Source organism: Lepidochelys kempii, chromosome 4 (assembly GCF_965140265.1).
Source record: "Lepidochelys kempii isolate rLepKem1 chromosome 4, rLepKem1.hap2, whole genome shotgun sequence".
In the NCBI taxonomy this organism is placed as follows: domain Eukaryota; kingdom Metazoa; phylum Chordata; order Testudines; family Cheloniidae; genus Lepidochelys; species Lepidochelys kempii.
This window is the reverse complement of record NC_133259.1, coordinates 78,253,653-78,281,358: the sequence shown is the minus strand read 5'-3', so window position 1 is coordinate 78,281,358 and position 27,706 is coordinate 78,253,653. Positions and strand designations below refer to the sequence as shown.

Below are 27,706 nucleotides of genomic sequence, written 5' to 3'. Positions count from 1 at the left end.
ACATGGAGAGGAAAATATCTCAGGAAGCCAGGAACAATACGCACCCAGGCCAAGGACAAGAGAGGGCTATGCTAACATGGAGTAAAGAAAAGGAATACCAGAGCATGAAAGACCACCCATAGTGTGGCAAATCACCTCACAGCAAATGTCCCCAGCACAGGACGCCACATGTCAAAAATGGGGACATTATGCAGTGATTTGCTGGTCTAAAAGCATGGTAGCAGCTGTCTTTCAAGGAGAAGACTCAAAACTACTGAGATTGCATACCTTAAAGCCATAGGTGATGACATAGATCATCATGATCACCTTAGGAAAGTATAAAATAGTACTCCTGGGGGAATTCTGCACCACTATGCATGCGCAGAATTAATATCCCCCACAGATTTCTTGGCTTCCTTTCTGACAGAGAAGCAAAGGGAAGCTGCAAGAGCGGTCACACATTACTCCCTAGCTGTACCGGTACATCGTTTCAGGGACCTGGAGCAGTCGATGGAGAGGTAAATCACGGCAAGGCGGGGACACCCCAGCCAGTGGCTCCTATCTTGAGCTGGGATCAGCTGCTAGTCCTGGCTGGGTTAGAGGCAAGAGAGGATGAGACTTCCTCTTCCCCTGCAAGGAGTGGCTGAGGTGTCAGACCCACCCCCATCAACCTTCCCCAGCTGCAGGAAGCTTAGCATCATCCCCTGCTTTCTGCCCCCATTGCTCCTCAGCTGCGGGGGAGGGGTCACTGTACAGGGAGCTGCTCTCCCATCTGCCCAATCCCTGTACATCTGGACCTCCCATACCCAGACACCCCCACCAAGCCTCACCCCGTACACCTAGAACCCCTATAGCCCTCCATACCTGAACCTCTGCCCACTGGACCTCAACTCCTGCGTCTGGAGCCCCCCTGCCTCCAGATCCCCGCCTCTGGATCCTCATCCCTGCACCCAGACCACCTCCCACTGAACTCCCTGCACTCAAACCCCCGCCCTGATGAGCTCCACCCCCCTGCACTCCCCTGAGCCCCCACATCCATACCCCCATGCCACTGACCCCCAACTAGTTGCACCCAGACCTCCACCCCACCAAACCCCACTCCACTGGCTCCCAGACCCCCTGCTGAGACCCCCACACCCGGACTCCTCCTCTGAGCCCCAACCACTTTCATCTGGAAGCCCCTGCAGTGTCATAGAATCATAGAAGATGAGGGTTGGAAGAGACCTCAGGAGGCCATCTAGTCCAACCCCCTGCTCAAAGCAGGACGAACTCCAACTAAATCATCCCAGCCAGGGCTTTGCCAAGCCAGGCATTAAAAACCTCTAAGGATGGAGATTCCACCAAGTCCCTAGGTAACCCATTCCAGTGGTTCACCACCCTCTGAGTGAATTAGTTTTTCCTAATATCCAACCTAGACCTCCCCCACTGCAACTTGAGACTGTTGCTCCTTGTTCTGTCATCTGCCACCACTGAGTCCCATTGCCCCAGTACCTGAAACCCATCCCCAACAAGCCTCTGTGAATCGAAATTCCCCTCACACCTAGACCCCCCCCATTGAGCTGCCTGTACCCAGATTTTCCCACATACAATCCTCTCACCCCACACCTGGATCCCCCCACACTGAGCCCCTCCACACTTGCATCCTGCCTGGGGTTGAGCCTGCCTGTCCCATATCTGGTGTGCCTGGCGCAACGGGGCTGGGCCCCAAGATGTTTCTGGGGCAGGTCCAGATCTTGTGTTGTGTCAGGATCGGGTGCAGCTTCACCACTGAGTCCAGGTCCTGGGGGTGGGGGACTGCAGGGTGATCTCCCACCTTCGTGCAGCCAGTGGCCTGTGCTCCCCACTGCCATGATGGAGCTCCTGCATTTATTTATTGACAAATAAAACTTGCAGAATTTTAAAATATTGTGCACAGAATTTTTTATTTTTTGGTGCAGAATCCCCCAGAAGTAATTAAATAGACTTCAAAATAGACGCAGGCATTGGTGTAACAATGGCTATAGAATCACTTTATAGGCAGCTGAACTACTAACACTTCAAGAGTTAAAAGAAAATATTGAAAGGTCCTGGACAGTCCCCATTAAAGGGGAAAGGAAATTTTTTGCCCAAAACCATTCATAACGAATGCCTCCTGGAGAGGGACAAGCTTGGGTCCATGCGCTGCTCCCTAAGCCCTGCTCCTGCTCCCCCACAAAGTCCATGATAAAACACTGAGGGGGCAGTGTCTGAAGCTTGCAGTGCTGTCCAGATGAACTGTTCCCATGGCAAGTTCTATGAATAGGGACTGAAGATGGGTGGCTTTCTAGGACCTGCCTGTTAATTTTATCTGCTCCTCCTGAAGCACTGGAGTGGGTGGACATAAACCTGCCCACACAGAAAGCCCTCCTCCCCCAGGCTAAGTGGAGGTGCAACCAGACCCAGGCAACAAAAAAGTTCAGGGGACAACAAATGCAAAAACGGTGATGGGAGTGAGGGTCCCAGGTATAAAATCAGGGATCCAGGGAGGTACACTGAGCAGAGAACCCTGGACAGTTCCCACTGCTCCTCGAAGATGTCTAGGGAGCCAGTGGAAGTGGCCCAGAGGAACTCTGCCCGGAGACATGATGAGGGAGAATCAGAAGCAGGCCCCCCCTCCAATTGCCCCACCCTCTATTCCAAATTCCTCCTCCTAGTATGGTGGCTAGCCACCTTGGCTAGCACCAGGAGGAGGCTGATGAGGAGGTCTTGTGACTTTCGGGGTGGCACAGATGGGATTTGCATAAATCAGGAGGTGCGGGGAGAAATGCAGAAGGAACTGGAGGAGGAGATTCTGGAGGAGCCGGAAGAGGGGTTGCAACCTGGTGCACTCGATGTAATTGTGTACAGGGTCTCCATCTTGCCACAGAAGGGGCAGGTGTCAGGGGAAGTCATGAACGGTGCCAGGTACACACCCATGTTCCCAGTTCCATGAAGGAGCCACCAACTAATATTCCTGGTGGGCTGTGGGACCATGGTGGAATATGAACCAGTTCACCAGGGTTTCTTGGGTGGCAGGCGGTCCCACCACTTGGTGTCAGAGCGGGACACAAGGGTGAGGAAATGAAGGGTGTGGAGCACAAGCATGTACAGTTGTTTCCTGGCTGTGGTTTGGAGATGGACCGGCAGCTCACAGGGCATGGGTTGATGGTCAGGCCTGGAGGGCCAGGGGTAAGGGGCAGGTGGGCAGGGAGCAACCTGCTGCAGGACCTGCTCAAGGACAACATGGGAGGCGGGCAGGAGGGCTGCCCTCACCTCCTGGCACACATGGCTGAACATGACGAGTGGTGAGCCCAGTGTGCTGACCAAGCACCAGAGGATCCACCCAGTCCCCCCCAGAGCATCGTCCAGGAGGCCTCTGATCCTTGTGGTACCAGCCTCCAACGCACCAAGAAGGATGCTGCCACCTGCACACCGAGATGAGGGTTGTGTAGAAGGGGCACTGTGAGGAAGTTCTCCTTCTTGGTGGCCACCACAGACCTGGTTGCCTAGACTACCTTCTAGGTCCTGAAGACCACAGGCACCGACTTTCTTCTTTCCGTTCCACCCTGCTCTGCCTGAGGCCTTGCCCCCACCCCCACTCTGCCCCTTCCCCACCCTTGCACCACGTCTTCCCACCCCTGCTCCTCCCTCTCCCCCGAGTGTACATTACCCTCGCTCTGCTTGTTCCCACCCCTGCTCCATCACCTCCCCAGACCTCCCTGCCTGCCACCGAACAGCTGATTGGCTGTTTGGTGGGTGTCTGGTGGATGCTGAGCACCCATTATTTTTTTCCTGAGGGTGATCTAGTCCTGAAGCACCCATGGAGTCAGCGCCTATGCTGAGCATGGCCTGGTAAAAGACCAGCAGCTAGGACAGGGACTTGGAGCAGACCTCCTGGGTGGACATAGAAGAGCTGCTGCTCCTATCCGAGCCCTTGGAGGTGGTGGAGGAAGGCAGGCACCAGTGTGCTCCACGCAGACTACTTGCACCATAAAGGAGTCTCTGCAGGACCTGACAGCGGACGGCATGGACCTGATTGCGAAGGCAGAGCAGGCCCTGTCCACCGTCCCCCAGAGGGAGGTGCTCAGGACACCCGCAAAGCCCCCGTGCACCCCCACTAGAAAAACTCCAGGATCATCAGTTGGAGGCTGGCCAATGTACCCAGGGGCGGGCTCAGGGTGTGGAGCCAGGTCCAGAGCCTGGGTAGGACCAGTTGGTTATGCACCAGTGCCCTCCCCCACAGGAATAGGCACCGCCCACCCGCCCACCTCCACAATTGCCCAGCTACCCCTAGAAAGATTACCCCAGGCTGGGAAACACTCCTGTAAGAGGTGCACTGACCTGGGTTGGGCTACAAGTATAGGTATATCAGTATAACTGCATCCACACTGGTATCATTAAAGCAGTAACTCTTTTGTATGTAGAAAAACCCTTATGCCTGCCCCGTGTGCGTTCCACTGGTCTGGCGTGATTTGATGTGATGTGATGGCTGTGAGAGCTAAGCACACCAGCATGACTTAACTATAGGTTGTCAGCTCTGTATTTCCTTTTGGTTGTCAGCTTGTGTCACATCCTTTGTACTGTGTTTAAAGATTGTTTGTTTGTTTTGACTGAGAAAGGGAATTGCATTCTGAAAAACAAATGGTGCTTCCTCATTGGGTTTTTGTTTCATGCAGGTCAATAGAAATCTCTTGTTTTTTTAGCTATTTTAGGCTTCTGTTTAATAACCCCCTCATCCTGGGCACAGCTAGGGTATTTTTGAATTTCTTGGGGGGGTTTGAAGTCATTTGGCCTTGTGCCTCACAACACTGCATGGGGTGTGCCGTAAAAGAACTGGAAGGTGCAGCCTGCAGTGGCTTGTTTTTATTTACTTTTATGTAAATAGCAGTGTGCTTATCTAAGAAAACCAACTGACCTTCCACAAAAAGAAAAGGAGTACTTGTGGCACCTTAGAGACCAACCAATTTATTTGAGCATAAGCTTTTGTGAGCTTATGCTCAACTAAATTGGTTAGTCTCTAAGGTGCCACAAGTTCTCCTTTTCCTTTTGTGGATACAGACTAACACAGCTGCTACTCTGAAATCTGACCTTCCACAGTTGCCGCTTTCTGCTTGCTAAAGGTTACTGAAAGGACACTGGGGTCTCATCATCAGTTGATTGGAACTGAAAGACTCTAAAAAAAAAAATCAAATGTTTGTTTCCCATTTGTACAACTTGTCCATTTCACTGAGCTCAGCCAGGGAAACTGGACTCTGATCTGTTTCACTTCCTGGTTCTTATTCACCATGACTCTATTTGGGTTTTCAAGGCCAGAGTGATAAAGGAGAATGTTAAATACAATATGAGAAATGTAATTCCAATAAAAAGAAAGCATGGATGCATTGATGGTTTTAGCTTAGTGAAAAGAAACCTCAAGCTGATAATGGCTCAGTCAGAATCCCTCAGGTTTACTGTGATAGCTTTGTCTGAAATGCTAAAGCAAGGGACAGCTTGATGATGCTGAGAAAGTAACCCTGTATTAGGGAGCAGTTCAATGGCACTGTGCTGATGAGGCATGCTGATCACTGGCTTATTAGTAATTGATTGTATTGCAGTAGCACCTAGACGCCCAGCCTCACTGTATTCGGAGCTGTGTACAGATAAATAAAAGATGGTGCCCACCCTGAAGAGTTTACTAGAGCATCTGAACCTAATTCTGCAGCCGTGCTTCTCAATGAGTTGCACAGCAAGTGTGAAAAATCGGGACAGGGTGTGTGTGTGTGTGTGTGTGGTGGTGGTGGGGGAATAGGAGCCTGTATAAGAAAAAGTACCAAAAATCGGGACTGTCCCTAGAAAATCAGGACATATGGTCACCCTATGCCTAGGGATGTCTACTTGCATGAGTCAGTGCAGTTCAGCAGGGTGAAGCGTTGCAGATGCTGGCATTACAGAATAGGAGGGATTTTAAAGTTGTTGTTTTTTTATTTTTCTTTGTATATTTTTATTAAACAGCAGTTTAAGCTGGATACAAAGCCCCCAGCCTCCCTAGTTCCGGCTATTGAGCAGGTACTGCAGCTGCTGTGCAGGTAGCCGTATTTAACTCTAGCTCATTGCTCATTATTGCTTCAGTGAGCAACAGCTGTTCAGATACAGCTCCGCTTCTTCTTTGCTCTGAAAAGCCGCCAGTGCCCAAACTGTAGACTGGTGTGACGGAAAAGAAGGAAAAAAGTTATAATCATTTCACTCCCCTACTGCTACAGATTTTATGGGTCTTGTAGTGCACTGTTATGTCAGGCTATTAATTGCTCGTGCGCTGATGTTAAGCAACTGAAACAGTGCCGCGCAGTGTTTGGCCACTTGGTTATAGACTGTTTAACAGCCTTCTTCTGGAGAGGCTCTGTCACGGTTCCTCCCCCACTCTGAACTCTAGGGTACAGATGTGGGGACCTGCATGAAAAACCTCCTAAGCTTATCTTTACCAGCTTAGGTCAAAACTTCCCCAAGGTACAAAATATTACCCCCGTTATCCTTGGACTGGCCGCTACCACCACCAAACTAATACTGGTTACTGGGGAAGAGCTGTTTGGACGCGTCCTTCCCCCCAAAATACTTCCCAAAACCTTGCACCCCACTTCCTGGACAAGGTTTGGTAAAAAGCCTCACCAATTTGCCTAGGTGACTACAGACCCAGACCCTTGGATCTTAAGAACAATGAACAATCCTCCCAACACTTGCACCCCCCCCCTTTCCTGGGAAATGTTGGATAAAAAGCCTCACCAATTTGCATAGGTGACCACAGACCCAAACCCTTGGATCTGAGAACAATGAAAAAGCATTCAGTGTTTTACAAAAAGACTTTTAATAAAAAATAGGAGTAAATAGAAATAAAGAAATCCCCCCTGTAAAATCAGGATGGTAGATATCTTACAGGGTAATTAGATTCAAAAACATAGAGAACCCCTCTAGGCAAAACCTTAAGTTACAAAAAAGATACACAGACAGAAATAGTTATTCTATTCAGCACAATTCTTTTCTCAGCCATTTAAAGAAATCATAATCTAACGCATACCTAGCTAGATTACTTACTAAAAGTTCTAAGACTCCATTCCTGGTCTATCCCCGGTAAAGACCAGCATATAGACAGACACACAGACCCTTTGTTTCTCTCCCTCCTCCCAGCTTTTGAAAGTATCTTGTCTCCTCATTGCTCATTTTGGTCAGGTGCCAGCGAGGTTACCTTTAGCTTCTTAACCCTTTACAGGTGAGAGGAGCTTTCCCCTGGCCAGGAGGGATTTCAAAGGGGTTTACCCTTCCCTTTATATTTATGACAGGCTCTATATTATTTTTTCAACAGTGGAGGAACCAGCTTGTCAAAGTAACTATACAATCACATATTGCTGCAAGGCCATAGCAATAATGAGCCATTGGATCCATTGCAAAGCACGAGGTCAAAGTTTCTCCAGCCACTGAACAAGAGCAACAACAGCCAATTAGTGCCCCTCCTTCAGAGCCTTCTTGCGATTGTCACGTGGGAAAAAATACTATTACTAGCTGCTGTTTAAGTGACTGGCCCAGCATTTACCTCAGCAGAGGGTGAAGGCCTGACCTCGCACAGCAATGCGTGTCACTGGTTTACTTTTGCCACTGGAAAGCCAGCGAGTCCATTCCCTCCTGCACGCGGCTACTGGGCTTTTGCTCACTGAGCGGGGCTCGGGCTCTGTAGGGCTACCCGCCTCGATTCATGGCGCAATGAAGCCACAAAGTAGCCTTTCAGCCTAGGCAACCACAGCCTTTGCAGCCGCTCAGCTCGCGCAGCTGCTCGCGCTACCTCGCGGAAGAGGTCACCAAGTGCTGGGTTTGAGACTGGCCGGCTGATGAAGCCATCTGCCAGCGGGGCTGATGGACCGGCTGCCAGGTTCCAGGCGAGGCTTAAGCTCAGGCTGGGGCGGGGCGCAGGGGGTAAGAGCGCTCAGGGGCCAGAGGGGTAAAAACAGAGTATGACGTAAAATGAAGCCCGGGCAATTTAAAGTCCGAGTGTTTTGTAAATGCCTCGTCCTAGGCGGCGCAGCGTGGGTCGTAGCTGATGGCGGGCCAGTGACCCGTGTCCCGGAGCTGGCTGCCGGAAGGCAGGTGTGCACAGTACAGCCCACGCCAGAGAGCCCCAAGGGGCGACCCTGCCTGGGACGCGACCCTCCCGTCCCCGCCAGGTCAGGCTCAAAGCAGGGCGGCAGGGCGGTGTGGGGGCCCCGACCCGTGCCCCAGCCAGGCTAGGTGCTGTTGGGCTTTCGGGCTGACACGGCAGCAGCTCTTCTGGGTGCGCGTAACAGCAAAAATGTGGCGGTGGGGGCTGACTTCGGCCTGCTCGCTGCGTCCCGCTGCGGGGCGGCTGGGCTGTCCGGGGAAAGAGGCGCGCAAAAAGCGAGGCGCCGGGGCCGGGGCCGCTGCACCCTCCGCTGGCCAGAAACCAGCCCTTGGCAGCCCGCGCCGTTCTGCTTTGCCGGGCGAGAGGAACAGCGACAAAAAGTCGTCTTTGAGGGGAAGGGAAATCTTAAGGGAGGGATTTTTTTTTTTCTTTTTGGCAAGGGCCAGGCCCCAGTGAGCGGGAGCGTGACGCAGCAGCAGTGGCCTTTGTTTGTGAAACTCTGCCGGCAGCGCTAAGCTGTTAAAAATGGAGGCTACTGAGAATGCTTCCAACACTGCGGAGAAAAATGCAGACGAGGCTGATTTGCGGCCAACTCTTCCCCTTTCTCGAGTTCCTTGTCTCAGGTTTCTGCACCACTAGGGGATGCTAGACTCACACGCGTGCTGCCGGAGCCAGACGCAGGGTTTGTACGGTCACAGCGGTGCGGAAGAGGAGCTCTGAGGCATTAGGGTGCAAAAAGCCTGGTTATGAGTTCAGAAAAGCCTTTAGTAATTATGTAGCCTTACATGCACATACAGGGTGGTGGATGTGCTGTGTCAGTGGTTTTCAAACGGCGGTACGTGTACCCCTGGGGGGTACATGAGACAAATCCTGTAATAGCGGCCAGCACATTTTATGTAGTACAGAGATTTCCAAACTGGGGGGGTGGGGTGGGGTGGGGTGGGGGAAAGCTGCATGGCCAGGCAGCTCAGGCCAGCCCCACTCGGCAGGGCTGCGGTGTCGCCCCTCCCTGGCTCACCTCAGCAGGCCACCCAGCCTGTGTAGGTGGGGAGGGGAGTACAACCACAATTTTTATTTAAGGGGGGGCTCAGCTCAAAAAATGATCTGATTCCCTCCCCTTGAGTTACAATTTTCGGTTGACCTCCCCTCCCCCCCCCCAACCCAGACAGGCTGGGTGGCCTGCTGAGGTGAGTCGGGGGCGGGGGGAGATGGCACGCCCTTCCTGAGCCATCTGGCATTGCCCCTCACCTCCAAACATTTCTCCCTTGGTGGGGGAGGGGGGGACAGATTGACTGTTTGAAAACCTCTAGAAGCTGTTGGAAGGCCAAAATCAGGAGCGGGGGGGGGCGGTCCCCTCCCCCACCTGTCTCAGGTAGGGGTATGGGGTACACTACACTATTTGGAAAGACGTACACAGCCTAAAAAGGTTGAAAACCACTGTGTTATGTGAGGAAATAGCCTAATGTCAAACATTACCATTCCCTTGGCTAGTGGCAGCAGTGCAGATTCTGGGCCTGACCTTGTCCACCTTTGACTATTGTAGTGAGCAAGGAATGCAGGGCTTGAACTGAGCTGGGAGCCACAGGCAGCTTCCCCAGACTTCGTGCACCTATGCATGTTGGAAACGTAAAACACTGGGAGTTGGGGGCCTAAAGACCAGGGCAAGTTGGGTTTGAGGCTCTGGGATACCAAACAGGTGTTGCATTATTCGGAAGGCTCCGTAGGCTCAACTCCACTAAGAATTGCGCCTAGAAGATGGAATTTTAGCTATCAGTATGAATTTCTCTGCTATACCATCAGACTCCAGAGGAAACGTCTTTGTTTTTAAATGTTTGCAGCCCATGTACTAAGACACAAGTACAAGCTCCCGTGTTTGTAATGGGGCCAGAAATTTTATTAAAATGATACATCAGAGGCTGGAGCTCGCCATGCCTTTTAGTGTCTTTGCTCTCTCATACTCTGCGTTTCAGTTCAATCAGAACAGGGCAGAGGTGTGAGGGGCTCGCTCTACATGTTAAGAACGCACAAGACAAATTAGGCTAGCCAGAGATCCATGCACTATAGCCTGCCTCAGCACAGCTCTAGGGGCCACCCCTTCCATTTGCACCAAATAATGACTGAACATTAATTCCACCTTCAGTGAATCTGACAGAGCTTGAAACACAGGTGGCGAGTCAATCATGGAAGGCAGTGTGTGCTTAGGGCATGGTGCAGTGGCTGGTGGTGCAGCAGATGAAGGTAGTCCTTGCAGCTGTAACCATCATGCACATACTGCGGAATGCAGTGGCTCCTCTCCCCCTACTGAAATTTCCTAAAGAATTTAATAAACCATTCCAGAAGGTTTTTGTTTTTTTTAAACTACCTGATAGAACATGATAGAAAAATCATCTTGGTGGTATAGAATATAATGCTAAATTTTATCCCACCTATAAAATTGTACAGGCAGGTTTAAAAAATAACTTACATAAAGGATCACATTCTTTATTAAAACCATTAAATTTTTAGAGTAATGTCCATAGAACCTCATTGGCTTCAATCCCTTTTACATTCTGTGGGACTTTCCCCATTAGAGCTGACAAATAAACAACAAAAATGTTCCCAGGGATTTCTAGAGAGAGCTCCCTGTTCTAAAAATTCTCAGTTTAATTAGGTCCTGTAATCTCAGCTCCTGGAACTTTTTCATGGTCCAAGCCCGTAGCATGCTGGAAGTTTGTATTTTGTGTATGTCTCTTCTGAATGCTGGTTTATACTGGGAGAGGGCTCTAGTACGGCACAGTTTATGAGCTGTGATTTAATGGCTAGAGCCAACTGAACTAGCTTTTCCCCTTTGTAGCCTTATTCTTAGCTTCTGAATTTTTTCCCCACCTCTGAATCCCCAAAGGATTTATTCAGCTTGCTTTGTGAAACCTATTAACTGTAAACTGCATAATTATGTTACTGTGAGCTTTGGATCAGTTTACAGTAATTTTTCTATACAGGACACTTGGAATTTATATTCCTCCATGCCAGAATTGGAAGGCAGTAAATGAAAAGGGTTACTCAATTTACCTAAGAGTTATTTAACTAACATCAGGAGACCATTACTTGCAGAAGCACTGAAGAGCAATAAAAAAACGCAGAAAGCGGATAATCTTCGAAAAGGCATTTGAAAGGAGACAAAAAGCAGCAAACCAATTGAACTTGTTTTTCATGTGCACAAGGGTGACTTGAGTTAATTTCTCTCTTGCCTGGTTTGCAGTGTGCTTTGGCTATAACAGCATTGAGCATGTTTCTTTATTCAGTGGATACACAGGGCCTGATTTTTCCACCCACAACTAGTTGTACAGCTGCACACATGCTTGACACCATGTGCTCCCACCTTTAACACTGCCTTGAATCAGGCCCATAGTTCGTAAAGCATATGGCCCAGCACAACCACGATTAAGCCGATGCCAATGATCGAGCACTAGGGTTGTTCTTTGTGCATTGTTGTCGTTTCAGACATGTTTTAGAACTATTAAAAGCAAGAGCTACCGCAGCAGCAGAATACAGTTGTCTGTTTGGGATTCAGTATGATCTAGAGCAGTGGTTCTTAACCAGGGGTACATGTACCCCTGCAGGTGCGCAGGGGTCTTCCAGGGGGTACATCAACTCATCTAGATATTTGTCTAGTTTTACAACAGGCTACATGAAACGCACTAGTGGAGTCAGTACAAACTACAATTTCATATTGTGACGTTGCACTCTCACATATTTTTATAAAATCATATAATGAGTGTGAATATAATGTAACTGGACTATGCTTCATTCAAAAGGTCTCTTGTAAGGTATCATTACAAAGCTTATAATCTACTGAGTGTGGTCATCCTATTTGTATAAATGTATCACTCTTGTATCTTAAACTAGAAATATGAAAAAAGAAAAGGAGGACTGAAATATGAAATATAACTCTGAGGTCCCATTGTAGTTATGCAAAGTGTGGGCCATTAATGGTGGTTTGGACTCTTAATGGCTCCCATTAACCAGGACAATTGACTGTAGATGGCTGTTTCACTTGTAAGTCTTCCTGTATAGGTGTATGCTGGCAAGTGGGTAATGAAGTCTTACAGTGACATGTGATCATGTCAGCTGAACTGGAATCCATCTTTAACCTGGTGCTTTTCCATTGAGAAGGCGGGGTGGGAACCCAGAGGGACAAAGGAGTCCCGCCTTATGCAAAAGATATATAAGTGGGTGGAACAGAACAAATGAGGCGGCCATCATGAGAAATCCTCTAGCTACCACCCGAGCTGGAACAAAGGCTATACCAGGGGAAAGGATTGTGCCCAGACTAGGAAGGCATCAGGTCTATGAAAGAAACTTACTGAAACATCTCTGAGGGTGAGATTTTATCTGTTTTCAGTTTTATTACTGTACTAGACTTAGACTTGTGTGTTTTATTTTGCTTGGTAATTCACTTTGTTCTGTCTGCTATTACTTGGAACCACTTAAATCCTACTTTCTGTATTTAATAAAATTACTTTTTACTTATTAATTAACCCAGAGTATGTATTAATACCTGGTGTGTGTGTGTGGAGAGGAACAGCTGTGCATACCTCTCTATCAGTGTTATAGAGGGCGAACAATTTATGAGTTTACCTTGTATAAGCTTTATAGAGGGTAAAACAGATTTATTTGGTGTTTGGACCCCATTGGGAGTTGGGCATCTGAGTGTTAAAGACAGGAACATTTCTTAAGCTGCTTTCAGTTAAGTCTACAGCTTTGGGGCACGTGGTTCAGACGTGGGTCTGCGCTGAAGCAGACTGGTGTGTCTGGCTCAACAAGACAGAGTGCTGGAGTCCCAAGCTGACAGGGAAAGCAGGGGCAGAAGTAATCTTGGCACATCAGTTAGCAGCCCCAACGGGGTTTCTGTGATCCTACCCGTCACACATGTATACTACACAGTGAATTTTATTATGATATTTATATTCCATTTATTTTATAATTCTATGGTAAAAATGAGAACATAAGCAATTTTTCAGTAATAGTGTGGCTGTGACACTTTTGTATTTTTAGGTCTCATTTTGTAAGCAAGGAGTTTTTAAGTGAGGTGAAACTTGGGGGTACCCAAGAAAAAATCAGACTCCTGAAAAGGGTACAGTAGTCTGGAAGGGTTGAGAGCCACTGATTTAGAGTCCCTATCATCCTCACTATCTCAGACCCGCGATACGGTGTTGTATCTGCTTGTCAGAAGACGCAGACAAGAAACAACCCTTTGTGACACTTCCTCTCTGAAAGGGGCTGTACTAGCTGAACTTGTTTTCCAGCACACAGTGATCATGCTGCTTGCCTGCAATTCTGGATAAATGAAGGCTACTATTTTCAAACTTTTGCTACCTAACTTTAGGTATCCATATTTACAGGACCTACTGGGAACTGGCTATAATCAGGAACTCTGAAAACCCACCTGCTATTTTTAGGCACTTAATTTAGTCAGTCACACTTGTATACTGTGGCCTAAGGTTTTATCTGTTATTGTGACAGGCTTACTTATCACTCTATATGCTCTACTCCAGTAGATCTGTGTGAAATGGCCTGGAGGTATTTCACTGCCAGGTATCCCCCGGCAAGGTACCCCTTCCCGTCTCTGCTCCCACTTTCCTTAGTGGCTTGTTACAGAGTGAGAGGTTGGAGCCTCTGCTGTGTGTGTACACGTGTGGTGGAGGAAGAGTTTGTGTGAGAGCAAATGCCTGATTCAACCTGTGCAGTCCTTTGGACCATTGGCTTCCGCATGATCCCATCCAACTGAGGTACTCAGTTGGGGGAATGCTTTCAATAAATAAGCCTAGACTCTGTGTTTTACAGCATGCAACAATCTTTGTGCTTGGCCTTGTTTTAAAAGGTATGTTTTAGTCTGAACCCTTCCAACAGCCTCTAAGAAGGGGCTCCCCTGTGCATCGCCCACTACTAAAAGATTATATATTCATCTCAGCTTGTTTTTCCTCATGAGACATGGAGCCAAACCCCAGCCATTTGTGGAGTCGTGATTTGCTAGTCATTAAGAGGCTCCTATCAATTGGGCAGGGGAAAGTGTTGGTGGAGGTGGGGGAGAGTAAATAAAGGGAATATTTTAAAAAAGGATCAGTTCACTAAAAATTGCTCCAAAAGATCTGGAGAGTGACACTGAATGTGGGTTTCAAATAAATATCAGTATTAAAACTTTGTAACTAACCTGGATTTAAATTCAACAATTAAAGAGACTGAACACAAACATTTTGTCCTTCTAAAAGCCTTAGGAATACAGTCAAGTCTGTCTCTGAGCAAGATAGGTCAGTGCAGTATTTTTTTTCTCTTTACAACACTCAGGCCTCACTGAAAGAGTGGTTTTGAAGAACTGCAGTTGTAAATAGCATGTTTTTTCTTGTCTAATGTAAATATCTTTCTCTCAGCTACTAAGTGTGAAAATATAAAAGCACTGCACCAGTAATAAAATGAAAAATAGGCCACAGTTAGCCGAGCAGAGTGACCTGATTCGTGCTGGATCAACATGTTATCAAGTTGAGGTTGTCACTTCATAGCAAGTGTGATGAAGTCTGCCTGTTCCAACTAAAATCAAAGCATACTCTTCACTCACACACACACACACATGTGCTGAAATCAACGCTTTATACAGCATGGATCTAAATGTAGACAGAGTCATCTTGGGGGCGGGGGGGGGGGCAGACGGGGGGGGGAGGAGCTAAACTGCCAAACTGATTATTTGTAATCAAGTGCTTTAATTAAGTCTGATTTTAACTGTTCAGGAAGGCAGGAAAGGGACCAGTTCCTAAGCAAACAGAGAGAGTGAATCACCTCCCCCGCTTTCTTAGCTATATAACAGTTGACTTTGTGAGGTGTACTTAATGTTTCTTTCAAGTAGGCCACTAGTGAGATCCCACTGAGCAATTCACTTTGCTGAACTAGCAGACTGGGCCATTCAATGGGAGAACAAAGGTATTACTGTTTAGCAGCTCAATCAATATCAGTACAACTGGATCACATTGCATCCTCAGGTATCAACAGAAAAGCAATAACACTCTTGTAATGTCTGACACACATTTAAAAAACAAATATAAACACACACACACATTGGGTTGGCTTTTATTGGAAAGCCTAAATGCAATCTATAGTCATCAATTTGTGGAAAATTCAGGACACATATAAAGTTCAGAAGGCAAATTAAAAGACCAATACAAATCAGACAAAATTTACATCTCAAAATATCATGAAAGCATTTTGACTGGCTTTGCCTAAAATACGTTGAATCTCATTTTCTTTGCTGTACGCTACTTCTTTTAATTATACAGTTTTTCTATAAAAAATGGTCTTTTGTTTACATATTCCCCAAGGTCACTATTTCCTGCAGGAGCATATCCAGATCACAAGTCTTTTTAGCAAGAAACAGGCTCATTATACTTACTAACAAGGCCACTAATTGGCTTGATTTGACTTTATCTAGAATGATCACCAACAGATACTATAAATTTGTTATTTATTGGTGCCCAAACAAAAGAGAAGAAACTAGTACACGTCAAGTAGAAGATATAGTTCAATTCTGACATGTTATACAAGCTTTTCATACTGAAACAGAACAGAACCACTGGATATAATTAAGAATATGAGCCTATTTCAACAGAGCGCTTGCTGCATGCTAGGTAGAGTGCTATGACAGAGCCACCCAACAGAACTGCAAACACTTTACATTTTAGATTAAAACTGTAAAATGCTAAACCTTTGGGGGCTGACGTACTATAGTTTCTAAATTTGGGGTCCTCAGAACTTCAAGGGTAAAAAATATTAACTAATCTGTGCTTTCAGTCTAATAAAAGAGCAGAATTCATTAAAAGTGTAATTAGTTCTGCAGCTAGTTCGAATCTCTCCCAACCAATCTGTTTATCAAACAATCCTGCTGTGCAATTTAGAGTACGTACTACTATAGAATCTCAGTATACAAAGCAGTTAGAAAACTATTTTTCTTACATCCACATGAACCGTTCATATTTAAGACATATTCACTTGCTATGTTTTGACATTATCATAGATAGATAGAAATACTGCGTTTAGTTCAATGAAAATAAAAACCCCCAATTTTGTCTTGCCTTAAAATTGCTTTTTTTTGTGGCTGAATTTGGTGCTCAAAGAACTGAGAATGGCTTGAGCAAAGAAATGGCACACAGATCGTAGGTGCTGTGCAAGTTTCCTACCTGGATCCGTGTGCACACCTCAATGCTGTCCTGCAACCAATTCAATGGACCTTTATTGGGAGCACAGCATGCCATATTGTGTGGTGGTTTTCTGATATGACTAGGCACTAGGATATTCATCCCCATCTCACCCACAGTTCCTGTTCAGTTTTCAGAGTAACAGGGTTTGGCTTGGAAGCCCAAGGCCAGGGCGCTAACCCCCTGAATGGCTTACCCTTCTAAACAGAAACTCTGTAGCATCTAATCATTGCGAGCTTTCCTCATTCTTAAAATTATACATTTAAAACAGCTGTATTATACAGAAGACAAAGTTGACATAAACTGGATGAGACTACATCATATCTTCTACGTACATTTGCCAAGCACCCGAGACACTATTCTTTCCATTGCGTAACGTAGCTTCTAAGCCCACATAAAAAAAGCAAACAACAGAAACCCCACTTGTTATGAATAAATGTCCATTTATTACATTGGGGCTGGGAGAAGGCAAGGAAAACCCAACCTATTAAAGTCTTCCATCATAATAAACAAGCCTTATTTGGTTACTGTGCCTTCTAGCAGTGACTGATGAAGCTGCACTGTCTTGGGCGACAGGAAAGGGAGTTGTCTGATTAGCCAGCCACTTGGGAATGCTCCATCCTATCAGCAAAGTGATAGAAAGATGCACAGTTTTAAACCTAATACAAAAATATTAACACTTCTGGACATTAGTCATACATTGTTATATCTCTACAATATAACCCTTTATACTGTACAGCTATAACATAACAAAGGTGCAATTCTTTTTTAAAAAAATCACACACAGCACATGTTTTTATCATTTTATTTTTAAGTATAAACTTTTTTAAACACTTTACATAAATTAACTCCTCTGAGACTAATATTTGATGTACAGTAAATTGTAATTCATATAAAAATCCATAAACAACTTGTCTCACATAATTTACAAAAAAAACAGGGTTTCCTTTGCTTATCTGTGACAAGGACTGCATCTGCCATTTTGCCCCCCGAGGCAAACCATGTTAGCATTGTAAAATCCATTATTAAATTCACATGGTAGCATAAGTCACTGTGCCAATGTCCTTTTAGAAAGCAGCACAATTTAAAGCAGTTGGGTTGTCTATAAACAATTTCTGCCCCACATTCTAAAATGAACAGAGCTATACACCACATCCTATGCAGAGAGAGAGAGAGAGAGAGAGAAAGAGAGAGAGAGAGATTACTTCTTGTAAGCAAAGGTCAACAATTCGGTAATATTTGGAAACACTGTATGGATCTGTATTGTAGTTAAATACAGTGCTCAAAGGAAGAGACAGCCTGTTGCAAAATCTTTAGGCCTTTTTTTAATACTTTCAGTCCAACTTGAGTGCAGCGATATGCATATGTAAACATATTCTTTAAAGCAGATCACCTTTAAGGTCATTCAGAAAAAAAAGTTTTGTTTTTAGCAGTATCATTCTTCTGGAAGGCTCTCTTTTCTTTGTAGAGTCTATTCAGATTGTGCTACAGCAAAATCTGAGCAAAGGTATAAGTTTAGGCTCAAGTAGTAATCCAGCAAAACAGTTTCATCTCCCTTTCAGAAGACACTGATACACCATCAGTCTCTTTGGCAGCCTCAGCTAAGCCAGTGTGTTACCTCTTTCCTATCTCACTTTGTCTCAGGAACTGTATATTGTTAGCGCTGTCTGCTAATTCAGGGTATTGCTCCACAGAGAGTACATAGTACCCATCATATCCTTGTACCTTTCCAGCACTTAGCAGCTGCCTCTTTTCCCCTTCGGTCCATAACCTGGCACCTTCCTCTCCATCTCTTACTCTTTGTTGTTCTCTAGCCCAGGCATTGGACAGAGCTCTTTGCCTAGCCTGCTCCAATATTCGTGCCTTCTCCTCATCGAGTGTCATGCCGTAGCGGACGTGAAGAGCTAATGCACCATACTGCATTTCGACATCAGCAAACCTACGAGTCCTGCCATTCACCACTGTGGTGGACTGGGAAACGGTCACGTTGATGCCATTTTCCAGGGCTTTGCGCCCACTCGTCAGCCTCAAGGTGCCGAGATCGCTCTCCGGGGAGGTGGTCTTGATGAAATAGTGAGTGTCCTTCCCCTCAATGGTGAAATGCAAGTTCTCCAGGTAGTAGGCATTGTTCAGAACAGCTGCCACTTTTATGCAGTCCTCATTTGCAATGTTGAGCACATTAGTCAGCACTTTCCCTTGATTGACAGCGAGCATAACCCCTTTCCCAATCAAAGACTTCACTGTCGCAAACCACAGCCACGACTTCTCTCCGCTGGATTTGGGTCTACTGATTTGAACTTCTGCCATCTTTCCCAGGGACAGGAAAGCCTTCGCTTGCCTTGCCACTTGTTGTTGCACTCCAGAAATTGGCTGGAAATAAGAAGAGACAGAAGTTTTAAAAACCATCTGTAGCCCTTACATGCCAAATAGGCAGGCTTTCTTGGCATACTGCCCATAGCTGACAATGGGATATGCCAGAACTGACAGTGCCAAGGAGTTAATTGAATCTACATATTGGTTGTTCCGCTGAGTCACAAAGGCTAGTTTGTTTGATAATCAGTGTTTTTCTCATTTTGTCTCCTTGAGAACATACACACAAAAAATCCTTTAACTTCAACGGCTACTCACTGAGTTATACAGCAAGGGCCTGTGTGTTAGTACATGCTTAAAATATGAAAGGCCTGTCTAAATGCTAACACATTAATTCTGAGAACACCTCTATAAGGTTGTATTATCCCCATTTTTCTGATGAGGAATGGAGGCAAAAAGTTTAGCTAATGGGCTCAGCGCCACAGAAGGGAATTGGGATTAACGTCTATGGCCTGGCTCCTAGTTCTGTACTCAGACTGCTAGAACACCCCTTTCGATGCAGATAAAAATCTTTATTTTTGGCATGAGGTGGGAGAATTGCTTGTTCCAGACAGTGGGTTCCTGTCCCGCCCATCTCTCGTCAGGTATCCCACATGGTGAAAATGATGAGAGGGAAAAGCACAGCGCATAGAGTGAGACACCGTCATCAATTTATATTTGCTAGTAGGCTTACACCTGTCATTGTAATAATGATGCCCCTCCCGTTTGTAAAATGCAAAGGGCAATAATTGCCTGCTAGGATTATTATTCTAAACAAAGAGTTTTTAGGGACCTCTAGGAGCCTGCTCCCAAAACTAATCTAAGACCTGCCCTCTACTATAGCTGAGAGGGAACTCTCGGGCAGTAGCAGGTCTACAACTATGCCATTCCATGGCCAGGAGACGTCCCACAGCTTCCTACAGCTGGTGGGGTGTGAGAAGGTGGGATCAGGAACTTTTCCAAAATTGGTTTCAGAGTAACAGCCGTGTTAGTCTGTATTCGCAAAAAGAAAAGGAGGACTTGTGGCACCTTAGAGACTAACCAATTTATTTGAGCATAAGCTTTCGTGAGCTACAGCTCACTTCATTGGATGCATACAGTATCCTTCTCCTCCCACCTCCACAAATGGGGAGAGGGGATGCTAAGGCACAATGTACGATTACTGTCTTGCCAGTCCCTGCCTGCTCAGACGTGACAACGTGGGGTTTCACGTGCTCAAAAAAATCCAACCCCGCCTATGCTGGGCAATGACTGGTGAGGCTCAGGGGAAAACTGCTGAAAAATATGGCTTTCAGCTGGTAGTGCTCAATTCAAAATGACACAAAAGCAACTCAGTTAGAAATGCCCACCACATCCTACCCAGTCAGACTACATGATGACACAAATAGCAGCCAGGTGCTCTAGCAGCTTCCAAGGGGCAAAGATTATTTTTAAGCACCTTTCCCCAACCCTCAGCTCTCTCTGGTTGCCAGGGTGGATAACTCCATCCCCCACCCATACACATTCCCAGGTCTTTACATCCTATCAGGGGTGGGAAGGAACAGGTGAAGCAACATTCCCTTGACTCTAAAAAGTGAAAATATAAATTGCTTCGCTACCTTCTTTCTAATTTGCACAGTGCAGAGCAGAGACAGAGCTTAGGCCTACAGCTCTACTGGGGGAGAAGGAAGGTGACTACACTGGCAGCACAAGGGGAGCACAGGCTGTCTGTGGCTCTCATGTTAGTTAACCACTAGCGGTGAGAGCTGCTTACCCGGAGCCAAAATGTATATATGCTGTATTCATGTCTGTTCATGCCTTCTGATTAGTTCTGTCTTCTTACTGAATAATGAAAACGGTGCTACTTCCTCTTCCAACATGAGCACTTTTGAACCTCTCACCTTTGTCCGCTGCCCCTCCTCCAGATTCAATTTTGGTTCATTATCTCACTGTACTGAGCACCTTTGTTTGGAGGAAGTCCTGTGACTAGGCAAACTCCTTCCACCCTAAGTGTGTTCTCTCTTCCCTCAGCTCTGCTGTTCCTGCCCTTTCCTGTATCTGCTCTCCACTCTCACACCTCTAATCTTTTTTCTTTTTAATTTTTACTTATTCTGGAATTTTATTGAGGGTGTTATTAATGATGTTAGGGTGCCTAGAGCCTTAGCTAGGTATCCTTATTACTTGAAAACTAAATTAAATAAATAATCCCTGATGGCTCTTCACCACTTATTCCTCTTCTCTCTCTGCCCAAGACTGTAATAACTTCTTCAAAGATCAAATTGATAGACGCGCTCCATCCCACTAGCTCCACTGTCCTTTCTTTACGTTTTATTTTATGCTCTTTTAGCGCTGTGTTCTTCTCTGCCATCCCAAATGAAGACCCAACTCAAACTCCTCTAACTAGTCAACTTGATCCCACGTCCTCCTACATCCCTAATCTCTCTTGCTTTCTTTCTCATTCCTTCTCTGTTTCACCTTTCCCCTGTGGCACCTTCCCTTTTGCACAGATCATCTCTATCCTGAAGAAATCCTCACTCAAACACAGCTCCCTCCTTCCATTTATCTCCGAGCTCCTTGAGTAGGCTGTCTATTCCCAGCACCTTCGCTTCCTGCACTCCAACTGCCCTCACTTCCACCCTCTGTTCTCATTTCAAAGATTCTGAAGAACTGCCTCAGCCTAGATCCCCCATCACTCCCCACCTTGCTCTGTGTGTTCTCACCACCCTTTTTCCTTGTTGTTTCCTTTGTTTCTGAGTCTCCTTTAAAATACCAGATTTATTATTCACTTCCCATACAACGTAATTCATTGTGAGGTATATCCTTTTCCTACCCCTTTTCATAATCTATGTTTGTCTCAATTAGATTAAAAAAAAAGACATGATCCTGAAGTGTTTACAATCTTGTAAAGCACTGTGCAGAATTATGGTACTATACACAGATTCATTAACAACAACAAGCATGATAATAAATTTCTGACCACTACTTAAAATTCTACATAATCATTCCTGTAAATGAGAGATGCTTTTTTTGGAATCATTATTCTGGGATTGTCCATTTTTGATCTCTTCTTAGTCTGTCTAATTGCAAATTTTGTGATTTTATTGTGTGTAGCTTTTTGTTCTCTGAAGGACTAGATTTATAAATGCCATTTTACTAAATGGCAGATTTGGCTTTTCAATTTTACATTCTATTTCTTTTCTTTTGTCATTTAAAACTGCTACAGGTTTTCTGGTCTGCAGTAGTTACTTTTTTCCCCCATGGAATTTCATAAGCACCTGGAGTTTTGATTCTATGTAATGTAATGGGTTTTACCTGAGGTAATTTCATTTTTAATATTTTATCTTTACATATAAAACATGGTTAATATTAAAGAGAAGTAAAATTGTACTGGTGCCCGGTATGCATAATTTATATCACCTATTCTTCTGTTTATTTCACAGTCTATTTTTTATTACCGTGTTCACTTTCTGCCTTCAGGCAGGGTGTTGGTATAAATCCAGTCTCTAGAGTTTCCACTGGGAAACCTACAAGTCTAAAAAGGGTTTCAAAGTACTATAATTATTTATTATTTCTCTGTACATTCATATCTATGTTATCAAAAACAAACTGGATCTTGTTTAAAATCATACTTAATTTAGCAAAAGCACAAAAACTGGTGTAGAATTAGCATCTGTAATTTACTAAATCCTTTGGAAAAATATTTAAGGCACAGAAATTTGCAATACATTGTTTAAATAAAAAACTGGCAAGCAGCACCCTGAGGAATATATAGCTCAATTAGAATAGTTCCCTCTATTCAACCCTATCTCCATCTTTGGTGTTTTTTCATTTGTTTCTTACCGGTATATCGTCCCATTGCTGACTCTTCAAAAGTTCATATGAAGGCTCTGTTAAATCAAATTTGGGAACAGGGAAACCAGGTATGGCATTGTGCAGATGGAAGCCAAATGTCACCAGCCAGCTGTTAACATCTGGAAGAAAAATATACAAGAAAAAACCCCCAGAATTTTCTATATTTTGAAATGTAATCTTTACCTGTTTTAATCTAAAAGTAATTCTTGTCAAAGCCACAATAGTTACATTCTATAACGCTCCAGAATTATTTAACATTCTTTCTGTGGTACTGGTGTCTATAGTCTGTACAGCATGAAGATTTTATACTACAACTCTACTGGAACTAGCCTATGTACAAGTATAACCCAGATGGCATATTTAGAGAACTTCCAAGTTAAAGTACTATTCTAATCTTAAAGATGGCTATTTTTAAAGCATTATAGGCTCTCATGTGTGTATCTCAGTGATCTCCAGAATAAATACAGAAGCATAAGGAAAAGATGTTTTTCTAATGCTGTCCTGCAAACTCCACTGGCATTTCACAGTCAAGCTGAATTCTTTCCATCTCCGTAAACAATCACCAGTAATAAAAGTACTGCAGGTCACATTCTGTTCTCAGTTATGCCCAGGTAATCCTATTTTCTCCTCAGTAACATCTGGGATCTCAATTGCCTTCCATGTAAGGAACTTAGTAAGCAATTTTGTTGCTGTAAAAGAGAGATCAGAATCCGAATCACCCTATCTTAGATTCAGTTGGGCGAATGGGAAAAAATAAAAAGGAAAATTCCTCACATCCATCAGTAACTGTTGAAATCTACTCTCTGCAACAGTTCCTATTTCAGAGCAGCAATTAGCAACTACAGTAGGAAAAACATTTTGGTTGCAGAATTTTTCTAGTGGTGCTAGTCTTAATTGTCTATTTGTTGCTCTTGAAGTGTGGCTTCTACAGTACTCCGATAGCAGCGCTGTAAAATGGAACCTCCTTAACTCAGCAGTTCCCCAGAGTCCTATCTGGTAAAGTCACTATAATTAGTTTCTAGTTAAAAAAATATTACATTGGGCACACTAACAATGGATTGTTGTTGTTCTTTAATAGAAAGCTAGCAGCCAGGTTAGGATGGAGAACTGTTGATTAGGCAGAGTAGGGGCAGCTTGCTCTGCTCATGCCTGAGCTGAGCCTGCTCTGTGGATTTCTGTCTGGCCAACATCTTTTCATACATACTACATTAAACGAAGATGGGAGAACTGTGGGTATTAAAAGCCAGCAGTTTCCAATGAAAACCCTGCAAAAACTGGGGGAGGGAATAGAATCTTTTAGAATGTCAGAAAAGGTCTTGAAAATCTTTACTTCAAAATTATTATTTAAAGTGTTCCCAGGTACATAATAAACCCCAGCAAGCTGTGGATGCAAAGCTGCCATCTGGCATAAAGTCACCTAACCTACTTATAGAAGCTCCAGCTTTATATCTATGGTGGGTCCATATTATTCTATACAGTAGAACCTCAGATTTACAGGAATGGAGGTTGTTCATAACTCTGAAATGTTCGTAACTCTGAACAAAATGTTATGGTTGTTCTTTCAAAAGTTTACAACTCAACATTGACTTAATACAGCTTTGAAACTTTACTATGCAGAAGAAAAATGCTGCTTTACTTTTTTTTTTTTAGTAGTTTATGTTTAACACAATATTGTACTCTGTTTGCTTTTGGTTTTTTTGGGTCTCTGTTGCTGCCTGATTGCGAACTCTCGTTTCAAATGAGGTGTGTAGTTGACTGGTCAGTTCGTAACTCTGGTGTTCAGAACTCTGAGGTTCTACTGTAGATCAAAGATGTTAGTTGAAATTTAGTTTTCATTTTTCTAGTAATACTTTTGTGGCAATTGCATTTCTCTAAATGTCACAATGAAAATTAGTGCTATGGCATTCCCTACAGTACATATTGCTAGATGATAGATTTAAGGGACTGTGGGCAGCCCTACCTCTGACAGCCTGTCAACACCTATTAACTAACCAGTGGGCAAATGTTTGTCAAAATGATGGAAAACCACTTGTTTCCCTATTTCCTTTTTGGAGGAACACTCACACCTCCTTACTAAGTGCAGATGAGCCTCCTTTAGTCTTACTCAACCTAAATAAAAAAAGGCACAGATAACCTTACTTAGTTCTAATATTGAAACACATGACATGTATTCATATAACTCTGTATTTTTCAGGAACTTCTGTTGATGCACAGTGGTAGGTCATTTTTCTTTACGTAAGTGGAAACAAACTGAAGCAGGCATCATCTAACCCATTTGTCTAGCAAATGTTGTGAACAATTAAATTAGTTTTTCTGACATTTTCCCATATTCAGTTCAGCTGACACCATACTTAGTGCACAACCCACATGTTCAGATTTCAGGGTGATAAGTACATTATAACAGATTAGATTTTTGAGTAGGTAGGAAATATTACTATAGTTTAAACAATTCCAATGTACCTGTGATATAATCCTTCACATCATGTATTTTACTGGCTGGATTGTTATTTCTAAACATGTAGAGGTTAAAAGGAGCTGGATCCTTCCCAATTCTTTTCCAGATTTCAATGTCAGGTGTAGTCCAGCGGCCTGCCAATATGTCATAATCTCTTTCTCCAAAATGGACTAGTTTGGTCAGTGGGTCATACAAGCCTCCATGGAATCCTATTACCAACTGAAAGTCAAGGTTGGAGTCAAAATAGATCTCGCCATAAGCAGTGTACTGAATTTGTTTAAGCATCAGACCGTTGCTACTAAAGACAGCCAGTGGTGTCCCAGTGTTGTCTGAGGCAATGTAAAACTCATCCCCACTGCTAATCTCCATGGCAAAAAGGTGCCCTTGCAGGTCATAGTAAAGAGAAGTGATCTCAGAGCTTGAATGGTTATATACATGAGTTATCCTCGTTGGATAAGTAAGGTCTGCGTAAAAAAACTGGAGGTGCTGTCCGAGGCTAGTTTTACTGGAAACCCGTCGCCCTAGTCCATCATAACGGTATATTACTGTCCACCCACTGCCTTTGCTGTAAACTCTAGTGAGAAGGCCCTTTGAGCTGTATTCAAAGATCTCAGTACCCCTCTGACGCAGGAATCCATCTTCATCTAATCGGTACTGAACATCGCCTAGTCGCGTGATTCTGTCTCGCAGGTCATAGCGCAGTGGTGTTAAACGGGCACTGTTACTGGGGTTGAGCAAATGGAGGTTGCCATTTAAATCATAGTTGTATCGCCACATGATTTTTTCATTTAGATAAACTGTCTGGAGCTGACCATCAACATCGTATTCATAAGCATATTTGGTGGTGTTGGCAAATGGCCCAATTTTAATTTCTCTTTTAGTCACTCGCCCCATGTTATCGTACTGAATTGTAATCCAGTACATTAGCGACCGAAAGATTTCATACTGAATTTCTTTGATGCGGCCATGAGCATCAAAGTGTTTTGTGTAAGTCATTACAGCTGTGGAAATTATCTGGTTAATATCATAATATATAACTCCAAATTTTCCAAACTGCTCAACTTTACCAGAGATATCATCAAACTGGTAGAGATCAATGGGCAATGGGGTTTCATTGATGACACCTTGCATGCTAGTCACTCTGAAGCTATTGTCATAGCTGTAGTCAAATCGAGCATTTACCATTCCGTCTTCACTAAAGCGGAAAATCTGCCTGTCAATCAATGGGCCGATTTGCCTGTATCTAATGGTGCAGATAAAACCATCACTCTGGAGGTTTACTGTTTTCAGAACACCGGCTGTCTCATCATAAGTAAAACTGACTCTTGTACTATCATACAAAATTTCTGAGAGCTTGGTCTGCCTTCTATATTTGAACAAGACTCTTCGGCTTGTACCCAAGAAAGCTGTTTGAAGGAGCTGTCCTTCTTCATTGTAGTCCATGATAACGGAGGCATTGCTTTCAGGGGGGTTGTATATGTTCCGGTAATAGCCAATGGAACGAATGGTTTGCATGGTATGACGAGCAACGCTGGGCATGGTGATGGCAGAAAGCCGATCCAACAGATCGTATTCAAAGATGTACTGCCGTTGGCTATGAAGCAGGAGGACCATTGACTGAAAAGCAAGAACAGATTTTAACCATGTGACAAATGGTGAATTAACACACAACTTCTTGACAACAAAAATGTGACATTCCACTTGAGAAAATTATAATCTTTTTTAATTACGTTAGCTTTGACCTTACGTGTTAAACATTTCCCTGCCTAATTTACTTGGATGCTTAATTGTAAGCGGTTCTGTAATTAGTGGCTCCAGATTCATAATGTGCTACTCGTTATGACTATGTCATTCTTTTATCAAGTACTCACAGCCAAACAGCAGATTGTCAATGGATTTGGATAAGGCATGTTTAATACGGGCAGAAGAAAAACTGTCCTCAGGCCAATAACTCACGAAGGGAACAACATATGGGAGATGCAATTTCTCCCCCATAATTAGTGATAATGCAGAAGAATTTTACCAGCCTGAAGATCCCTATTGTTCTTGTTCCATATGTATTTATTACATGGGCATAGTAATTGTTAGATTATTTACACCAAGACCAGCTACATAAGAATTATTCTGTCAGTCAATGCCATTTTTCTGATGCCTGGATATTGTGAATCATTGGCCTTGATTAAATCATGTCCACGACTGTTGGTGAACAATATTTGCTGAATAATGGTTTCAGTGAAAAAATAATTAGAATATTAGCTTCTCAGGTAGGAACCTTAACTTCTGTATTTATACAATGAAAGGTACATTTACAGATCTAAATAATAACAGTTGCATTACACCTAGAGAGATGCCACATAATAACAACACAGAATTATTTACTAGACAGAACTTAAGTTAGTAGGCAAAGCAATATTGAAAGAAAGGCTCTGTCCCAGAGCAGAGTTGGAACAGTAGATTCTGAGAGCATCTGTGATTCCAGTTTCCTTCCAACCAGTAGTATCAGTTGCTCTGGTGAGAAAATCCATACCATCAGCCACAGTGTGTGTCATAAATATAAATGTAAAGGTAACCACCTTTCTATATACAGTGCTATAAAATCCCTCCTGGCCAGAGGCAAAACCCTTTCATGTGTAAAGGGTTAAGAGGCTAAGGTAACCCCGCTGGCACCTGACCCAAAATGGCCAATGAGGGGACAAGAGTCTTTCAAATCTGGAGGGGGGGAACAAAGGGTTTGGTCTGTCTGTGTGATGCTTT

The 27,706-nt window shown here is 44.3% G+C and overlaps 2 protein-coding genes across 34 annotated transcripts in view; one reads left to right on the top strand and one right to left on the bottom strand.

Annotated features, from left to right (window-relative positions):
• Positions 1 to 27,706, top strand: part of DCTD (dCMP deaminase) — a 178,747-nt gene that overhangs the window by 79,850 nt on the left and 71,191 nt on the right. The window lies entirely within an intron of this gene.
• The window catches only part of TENM3 (teneurin transmembrane protein 3), a 2,195,833-nt gene continuing 2,183,307 nt past the window's right edge, over positions 15,181 to 27,706 (bottom strand). For all 33 annotated transcript variants that reach the window (XM_073341694.1, XM_073341703.1, XM_073341702.1 and 30 more), the window contains 3 exons: positions 24,958 to 26,569; positions 22,486 to 22,616; positions 15,181 to 18,687 (listed from right to left, as the gene is read on the bottom strand). In XM_073341694.1, the coding sequence (XP_073197795.1) occupies positions 17,932 to 18,687; positions 22,486 to 22,616; positions 24,958 to 26,569 (2,499 nt within the window). In that variant the 3' untranslated portion in view covers positions 15,181 to 17,931. The remainder of the gene's footprint in view (positions 18,688 to 22,485; positions 22,617 to 24,957; positions 26,570 to 27,706) is intronic.